Source organism: Sparus aurata, chromosome 13, assembly GCF_900880675.1.
Source record: "Sparus aurata chromosome 13, fSpaAur1.1, whole genome shotgun sequence".
Taxonomy (NCBI): Eukaryota; Metazoa; Chordata; class Actinopteri; order Spariformes; family Sparidae; genus Sparus; species Sparus aurata.
In genome coordinates this window covers 16,576,253-16,585,318 of record NC_044199.1, presented here as the reverse complement: position 1 = coordinate 16,585,318, position 9,066 = coordinate 16,576,253, and the positions used below count along the sequence as shown (strand labels likewise).

The 9,066-nt window shown below is 41.6% G+C and overlaps 1 protein-coding gene across 5 annotated transcripts in view; it reads right to left on the bottom strand.

Moving 5' to 3' along the window:
• Positions 1-2,266: 2,266 nt before the first annotated feature.
• umodl1 (uromodulin-like 1) overlaps positions 2,267-9,066 on the bottom strand; it is a 19,348-nt gene continuing 12,548 nt past the window's right edge. For all 5 annotated transcript variants that reach the window (XM_030437876.1, XM_030437874.1, XM_030437875.1 and 2 more), the window contains 7 exons: positions 8,187-8,324; positions 6,976-8,096; positions 6,727-6,887; positions 5,317-5,553; positions 4,340-4,496; positions 4,125-4,209; positions 2,267-3,609 (listed from right to left, as the gene is read on the bottom strand). In XM_030437876.1, the coding sequence (XP_030293736.1) occupies positions 3,422-3,609; positions 4,125-4,209; positions 4,340-4,496; positions 5,317-5,553; positions 6,727-6,887; positions 6,976-8,096; positions 8,187-8,324 (2,087 nt within the window). In that variant the 3' untranslated portion in view covers positions 2,267-3,421. The remainder of the gene's footprint in view (positions 3,610-4,124; positions 4,210-4,339; positions 4,497-5,316; positions 5,554-6,726; positions 6,888-6,975; positions 8,097-8,186; positions 8,325-9,066) is intronic.

The window sequence follows — 9,066 nt, the reverse complement described above, 5'->3', positions numbered from 1 at the left end:
CACCTTCATTACATCTGACAAACTATTACAGACCTGGGATTTGAGTCGCACAGAATGCCAGTTTCCACATAATAATGCTTTAAGAGTCATCTCATGAGTGGAGGCGTTTGATGTCGTACTCAGCTGTAAGGTAGAAGTAAAAACAGAACTTGAATATATACGGTATATATATAAAAAAAAGTACTGACACATATGCTGATAAACAATTCCTAGGGTCTAACTTGCCAACCTAACCTCTTAGATGCTTAGCGCCAAGTGCAGAGGGAGTCCAAAATACATTCTGCTTTCTCAGTCAAAACATCCTCTTGCTGTGCATTGATGCCTCTCTGACTGTTGTCAGCTGTCTTAATCCTTGGTCTAATTTCTCGCAGTATCTGTGCTGTTGTTGCCCTCCTCACTCCATCGGAGGCAGGTTTTAGTACGACCCTTCTCAGGGTTCTCACACACACTGACTTGCTGGGAAAACAAGAGAAAAGCGATGGAGAGAACGTGCTAGCTGTCATTACCTGCGCCTGTAAATTCATCTGAAAGCTCATTGAAAGGTCTAAGAATCACTGTATATGGAAAATGAACAATGAGTGTTCAATTAGTACTCAAGTACAATGGAAACATTCTAATGAGTTGGTTTTCAACATCTCTTCACAAACCCCAAACAATTAACTAAACACAAATGACTGTCGTGATAATTTGCACTAAATAACAGTACAGTTACGTAACAGTAACAGGACCTGTACGACAAAGACTGCTAATTTTAACTACTTTGTATACTGTTGGTTACAGTTCCTTGTTGTCATTTTATATTTCGCAGGTATAATATTGTTGAAGTACATTTCCCTCTGAATTACAGTGGAGCATAAGTATCTCCGATTTTCAGCCGAGTAAGTGTAGTTCAAGTAGTTACATTCCACCACTGACATAAATAAAGTTAATTGACAGGCGATAGTCTCATGGCAGGGCTAAGATTCATCAACTGTTCCTTGGTGAGGCAATTACACTGTTCACACTGGAGGACTGCAATCCATTGGCCTCCACTGTCCAGGTCCTGAGCTGCTCTATAAAAACACAATAAGGATGTTTAATTAGTAATGAACCGAGTGAGGGGAGGCCTTTTGAGACCCATGTGTATCCTGAGCCCGCGCACGCACACACACACACACACACACACACACAGACACACACACACACACACAGCATAAAGTGTGATGAATGACTGTGTCTCAGAGCCGACCTGACCTGGATGAACAGACGGAAGCGAGGATGAGGGGGAGGAAAGAGGAAGGACTGTGGAGACAAGGATCGTGTTGCAGCCATTACGAGGGATGTGGCTCTGCTGCTTTCCAGTACTTAGATGTACAGTGTGGAAAAACCCATTTCTCCTCCAGTGCACCGTCTCCGCAATCCCCAATGACTGATTTATGTATTCGTGAATCACTCCCCGGACACTTGTCTTGTGTATTTAATGGTTGTTACTAGCTGTGATCAATCTGTTTGTCCCTCCTTGTGTGTGTGTGCATGTGTGTGTGTGTGAAGGTTATAAATAATCAAACACTTTGCTGATTTTACAACCCAGTGCAATCCAAGGCCATCCGAAGTAGATTAACTGCAAAAAAACAGCCCTATAACACTCATTAAAAGATGAAGTTTGGAGCCAAAGCCGAGGAATTTGCATTTGTTTTTTAAAGGCACATTTCATCTGATTTCACTAGTCCCCGCTCTTTCCCTCTCCTGTACTCGCTGTCGCTCCCCTCTCCCTCGGTCCATCATTCCCTCCATCCCTGCACTGGGCTGTTGCCATAGTGACGGGTTGCCATGTCTGAGATGGTGAAGCTGAACGGGTTAATTGGGAGGCGGGGCGTTCGCAGCCCTCCAGATGGTAGTAAGCCCTCCTTCGCCGCAGGTCTCTGGGGACCTTCTCTCAAAGAGAAAGCCTCTCCTGTTTAGTATTCAGCCCCTCGCCGTCGATCCAGGGGCTGCCTTTATGACCCTGTAGTCAACAATGTGGGATTATGGGAGGTTTTGAGGGGGGGTCCCCCTCTTCAGCTCTGCTCAACTGAGAAAGGCTTACTCAAGATCTTTCTTATGTGATCTAATAAAAGTAGGATCATACCCCTCACCCCACCCCCTCCAATCTAAAAAAAGACTAAATATGTATCAACTTTTTCTTGAATTGTCTCACACCTTTTGTTGTCCTCTGTCCTAGTGTAAACATGTTATCTGTCTGCATGCAGGAAGCCATCTTGCCTTGTTTTCACAGATTGAAGCACAGTGTCAGCAGCGCCCCCAGGTGTCTGCATTCACACAGGACGTGTTTATTGTCACACCACGTACAGCACAGAGAGTTTGCACAACTCAGAACAGGAATTAATATTTCAGATGTGTGATCGAACAGTACAAATACATAAACACGTCTTTGTAGAAAAATAGCAGCTAAAAGAAAAATAAAGTGATAACTGTGCTTTACCAGTAGTACATATTGTATATACTAAGCATTAACAACATGAACATGACCATTTACACAAAGCATTACAGGCTAGTTTAGTGCAAACTCATCACATCACAACCTTATATGTGAACCATGTAGTCAAATATTCTCCATACCTGGTGTTCTGACGTTTGATTGATCCATTTTGTCTACTGTATTTTCATGTCTCAAGCTTCTACAAGCGTTTTATGTAGCCTATCGCCTGAAGACTTCCAGACAGCAATAGTTTTGAAAATGTAAACAAGTCATATCTATTCATTCTTTAATGCTAAACATTAAATTAAATGTATTAAATATTCTTTGTCTCTATATTTGACATTCCAGTGTACAACTACTAGTAACTTTATAATAACCAACATTCATAAATGGTACATTTATAGTTAATTAGACATTCATTAATAGTTATTTGACTGTTTACAAACAATGAAATGCTTTATTAATCATTAATTAAGCAATTGTAAAAGTTAATAAGATCAACTTTATAATGGCCATCCAAATAATGTTTATAGATAACTACATAATTTTATTTATTGACCAGAACAACCAGAAGCACCAAACATCAGTTGTAACTTAACAAAAAAATGCCTAACAAATGGTTTATAAAGCATTTCACTGTTTGTTTACACTCAAATAACTATAAAATAAAGTTTTATTAACTATAAATTTACCATTAATCAATTATTACAGTGCTACCCAATTAATCGTTTCATTATCTTAAATTTTTGTCAAGGAGCAGGTAAAATATAAATATAATCTGTACTTCAAATATTGTTTAATGTGCAAAGATTTGCAATATGTAGGGATAACTAATATGTAAATTGGTGCAATAGCACCACTCAGTGGCAGCTGAACTGTCACAGCCTGCTAAATGTATCTGCTGCTGCAACAATGTTAATCATTTCTAATTCTGTGACTTCGATCGTGGGTGCCGCTGCACCTTTAGGTGTTAAAGACAAGGTAGGTGAAGTTCTCCTGCTTGGGTTTGGGGCTGAAGTTGTAGTGTCCAATGCGGTTCCTTTGGTAGTAGAAAAGGCATACGAAACCAACGATGAAGAAGAGCGACAGGCCGACTCCAAGACAGGCCATTCCAACTATATGAAGTGTGTCGTATCCCTCTTCAAAAGCGTCTGTAAGCATATGTGTCAAGTTTTAAAAACAGTAATTTCACAGTGAAAAGGAAAAGAATGGTGTTGGATTAAAGTCATTACTTTAAACACGCAATAGTGAAGACATTATTTTAAAATACTGTTACTTTATAAGCTTTCATCTCTTTTGTTCAGCAGTACTCTCTCCCTTCGGATGAAGATACCTCAAATAAATTTGACCAGGTTCAGGGCTTTTGAAATGCTTGTTTTCCATCAAGTACTTAAACTTTAACCTCTCCACCAGACAGATGGTAGAGACAGCAGCACTACTACCATTATTCAATTTCTAGATGGCCTATTCACACTTAAACTGGAGAGACACTTGGGTTTATAATGGATACCGAAGACCTTGATGGCTGTTGTACTTTTAAAACTGCCCGGTTTGTCAGTAGCAGAGTAGAAGCTGAAGTGTCATATTTATATTCTAACAAACCTTGTATCACATAAGAGTGGCATTTTTTATAGTAGATTACATTATTCTGTGTGAAAGTACTCACTTTCATCTGACCTCATCACAGGCCCAGCAGAACCAAAACCACCTCCAAGTGTGTTGAAAGACCGAGCGGTTCTTTGTCGACAGTCCTTCAAGAAAAAAACACGTGCAAAGATGACAAAGGAGAAAATCCCTTCTCCATAATACCGTACGATTTTGTAGAAGCTCTCTGGTTGATTACAATAATGATTCCATAATTTCTAAACAGGATGTACTCACAGGCACACAGGTGTCTGATCCGATCTCTGCACAGATCTGGACCTGGCAGTGCAGATAGATCACATTCAGGTCGACAAAGGAAAATATCTGCACAGACACACGAGATGTGCTGGAGTTCCCGTTCATCAACACTTTGGTGTATGGGTTCAGGGAACAGCTGTGGAGACAAAGACGGGAAACTGAGAAACTGAAGCAGCAATTTCTATTTTTAGTCTTACTCTGCATCTGACGTGGCTGTAAATTGTGTCTAAACTGACTATTAAATGACAATCACATACAATATTCGATAGTCCGTTTCAGCTTTCAGAACTTTATAAAAACATACAGACTCAATGATACCATCAGCTGACATTTTTTCAATACATGTTAAATACCTGTGCTGTCTAGTTGAGTCAGTGTATTAACTTATTGTTGCAATATTTATTTATTTTTTTTTATTTATTGTCCCCTGTTTTTTTGTTGTACTATTGTTGTTATGTGCGGTGTCCTTGAGTGCTTTAAAAGGCGCCTTCAAATAAAATGCATTATTATTATTATTATTATTACTATATTGCATTCAAATTAGATTCCCTTGAATGTCTAGGAGGAAGCAGAAAAAGACTTATGGTTATAGGTGCAAAGTTGTTTGCTTTCAGTGACGTCATCACTCGTGTTGCTCATGTTAAGGACAAGCTTATACTTGAATCGGTATAGTGCTGTACAATATAGTTCAGACGGTTTTAGCAGCCTGAGAAGGAACATTGCTGGGCACACAACTGGAACTCAAACTAAGCCAACAAAGTTCAGTTTGAAAACAGGGGACACGATATGGAGGTGATGACCATGACTCTAACTCCAGGAGTGAGAGAGAGTGGTGAAGGTATTAGTAAAATAATTAGATATAGCTGTGACTAAAATAAAGAAAAGAATATATTTATTACTTACATTAGCTATCTGCAAATACTTTAAGAGTGATAGTGCTGTGTGTAGAAGCAGACCTTTGTTCTATGAAGATGTAGCTGATGGTGTCGACAGGGTTTTGGGAGGGAGTCGCCCAGCATTTGGTAATGACCACTTTGATCTGATCTGAGGAGGTGTTGAGGCTGACTTCCACCACCACAGCCTCATCTGGGGACAAGCTGTAGTTGTAGGGTAGAGGCATTGAACCGTTCATGAGCTGCACCGTCACCTGGAAAGACCCCGAGCCCATGATTCCATCTTTGATCATGTCATACCTGGAGACGAGTGAGAAAAACACACATAGAGCCATAGGTACAACAGGGCCGTAATTCAAAAATCCACCAACCAGCACCTCTGACACTCACAAATTAACATGCTATATCTTTTTTGCTTAATTTGACCAAAAACAAAAACATTGACAAAGTGTTAATGCAACAAGTTGTTGTTTTCTTAGCTGGGACCAGTTTCTTGGCAAACAGTGTGGAGGAAGTAACTGATGGGATACAGGTTAATTAGTGAGCTTCAGAGGTGCTGATAGGCAGATTTTGTTTCCTTCAAACAGTGCTAGGCTTGCTGTCTCCCCCCGTTCCCAGTCTTTTTGTTAAGTTAAGCCAACTGTCTGCTGGCTACATTTGCATATTTACAGTACAGTAGTTCGGAGCAGTATCAATCCTGTGTTGTAATTTTTGGCAAGAAATCAAATAAGTATATTTCCGAAATCTAAGTGGTATTCCATAAGCAACTGGACTTGTTTCACCTCTCATCCAAGAAGCTTCTACAGTTCTAACTCACTGGGGGTAGTTACAGGCTTTGAGCCCTGAGTGGGTGTGTCCTTACTTACAAGTCCTTAGGGTCACATGTGAATTCTGACTTTCCAGCTTCCTGGATGTTCTTTCATTCTCCCGTACCAGTTGACGGGCGGTCCTCTCTCTTCCTCATCCTAAAGAAACTGAAACAAGTCCAGTTGCCTACAATATGTCTGACAACCTTCATCAATATATGATCTAAAACGCCAAATTATTGTTTTAAAAGGACTCATTTGTAGGATTTAGTGTCATCTAGTGGAGAGGTTGCAAATTGCAACCACATGAATACACCTCCCTTTCCAAGCGTGTAGGTGAACCTATGGTTGCCTTCAGGTAACATCCCAAAACAGCCTCTCTACAGCTAGTGTCTGGTGTGATAGTTCATGGCGCTGCAACATGGCGAACTCTGTGGAAAAGGATCCATCCTCTCTGTAGACAAACATAACCATTCTTACTTTCAGGTGTTTAGACACTAATGCTAACAACATTTTAGATATCATATTCCATTTCCGCTTATAGATCCAATTAGTCCTACACACCAGACCTTAGGACTGTTCATTATATGATATGGCAGTGACAAAGTTCTACATCTGCACATATAATTCATCAGAAGCACATCAACTGCATCCAATTGAAGCATACCCCATGGAGCCAAAGTCAGCCGAGATGACCATGTTCTTCGTGTAGGCACACACGATGGGAACCTCCAGACGTATTCTGGGCGTCTCCACTGTTCCACCGGGTGAGGTGTACTGCTCCATGTTGTTGTACAGGGTTACAGATGCCGTGTAGTGAGTTTGATTCTAAAATACCAGATGTCACAAGCAGTTTGGGTTATTTTCAAATACAAAAGTTTCTAAAATGCAACACTTTTTGGAAAAAAAAACTCACATGGACAAGACTAGTGGCGCACTCATTCCAGGCCACGGTCAGCTGGGCATGGGTGACGTTGCCAGCATTGACGCCACATTGCGGCAATCCCAGATATAGGGCACTCTCCCTGATATTGGTGTTCAGAAGAAAATTTCTGGCAACTGTCACAGTGATGGAAGGAACTCTGCACTGGACAGAGATGGCCCCTGTCGTGGGGGTATTGGTAGCAGTTCTTGGGGCAGTAGCATTGGTTGTGGGAGCTGTCATGGTGGAAGTGGGGCTGGTAGAGACAGTTGAAGGGGTAGAAGGGACAGATGTCATTGGGGTATTGGTGGTTGTAAGAGTAGTGGTGGTCGGAGGAGTAGTGGTGGTTGTAGGGATGGAAGTGGTGGTTGTAGGGGCAGTAGTTGTTGTAGGGATGGTAGTGGTGGTTGTAGGGGCAGTGGTGGTGGTTGTAGAGACACTGGTAGTGATTGCCGGAGCAGTAATAATTGTTGTTCGGTCTGTACTAGTGGTTGGAGTAATAGTAGTTGTTGTTGTTGGGCCAGTAGTGGTGGTTGCTGGGGTAGTGGTAGTGGTAGTTGTTGGGGCTGTAGTTGTTGTTGGGGCAGCAGTGGTGGTGGTTGTTGGGGCAGTAGTGGTGGTTGTTAGGGCTGTAGTTGTTGTTGGGGCAGTAGTGGTGGTTGTTGGGGCTGTAGTTGTTGTTGGGGCAGCAGTGGTGGTGGTTGTTGGGGCAGTAGTGGTGGTTGTTGGGGCTGTAGTTGTTGTTGGGGCAGTAGTGGTGGTTGCTGTTGGGGCAGTAGTTGTCGTTGGAGCAGTGGTGGTGGTGGTGGTTGTTGGAGCAGTGGTAGTGGTGGTTGTTGGGGCAGTAGTTGTTGTTGGAGCAGTGGTGGTGGTGGTTGTCAGGACAGCAGTGGTGGTGATAGGTGCAGTAGTGATGGTTATTGGCGCAGTAGTGGCTGTTGTTGGTGCAGGAGTGGTGGTTGCAGTGGCAGAAGTGGTGGCAGCTTGACCAGTAGTTACAACTGGGAGAGCTGTTTGCGTGACTGGATCATCAGTCATGGGTGTTATTTGAGAGAAAGGGGTGGTGCTAGCTGTAGAAAATATTGTGGGAGTAATTGTCTCAGAGGTTGAGATGGCTGCAGAAGACAAAAAGATACTCTGTTATTATTTAATTACATCATATTAGTAAAAGTGAGTCCTCCCACTACAATACTGTTAGTCTATACCTTGACAGGCTCGTCCACGTCTTTGAGGGTTGATGTCGATAAATCCGTCTGAACAAGCACACGTGTATGATGCCCAGGTGTTTGTACACTCAGCCCATTGGGAACAGTCATTTTCCCCTGCAGCACATTCATCAAAATCTACAAAATAAAAATAATTTGGCTCAATAACTCCGGCTTTATGTTATCCTGAAAAAGACCGACTGGTACATTTGTAGTCCTCATTTCAGCACACCTCTGTGTCATTGTGCTTAGCACTAAAACACCATAGCAAGGGGTTTCTCATTCCATGATTTCCATGATTTCACCCATTTAGATGGTTTCTTTACCATTTTTCACCTCTGCCTCGTCACCAGTGCCAACTTTTAATCTGACAAATTCTTGACTTTCAAAGAGAGTTGTCATGAAATGCTGCTTTATCATAACATCTTAACATTCCTAGATATTCAGCTTTCCATTTTTGAATGATATTGACAGACCATTGGTACTTAGTGGTATGGAGAGATATTTCCTCTGTAACAGCTGGCCATTGGCAGCTTTTTGGCCAAGACACAGGTGACATGAGGTGACCCAGTAGTCAGCCTTCGTCCCTACAAGTTCTGTGATGGCATTTTGGTGTGTTTGAGCTCGTTGGTTTTAGTCACATTGGCTGACCTCCATCCTGTTCTCTGACTTATCATCTGGTGTTTCTCCAGAAGTCATAATTACAGGTGACCGAATGACTTTGAAATATTGCTTACCGAAAAAATGTGGGTTTCTCTGGTTTCAATCATTGTTGGAAACATCTGAGACAATATAACTACACAATTCAACAAAATATATGACATGGGTCTTGTTTTATAGACATTTTTAATGCGGAAAAGTTACATATTATATCTCTAAG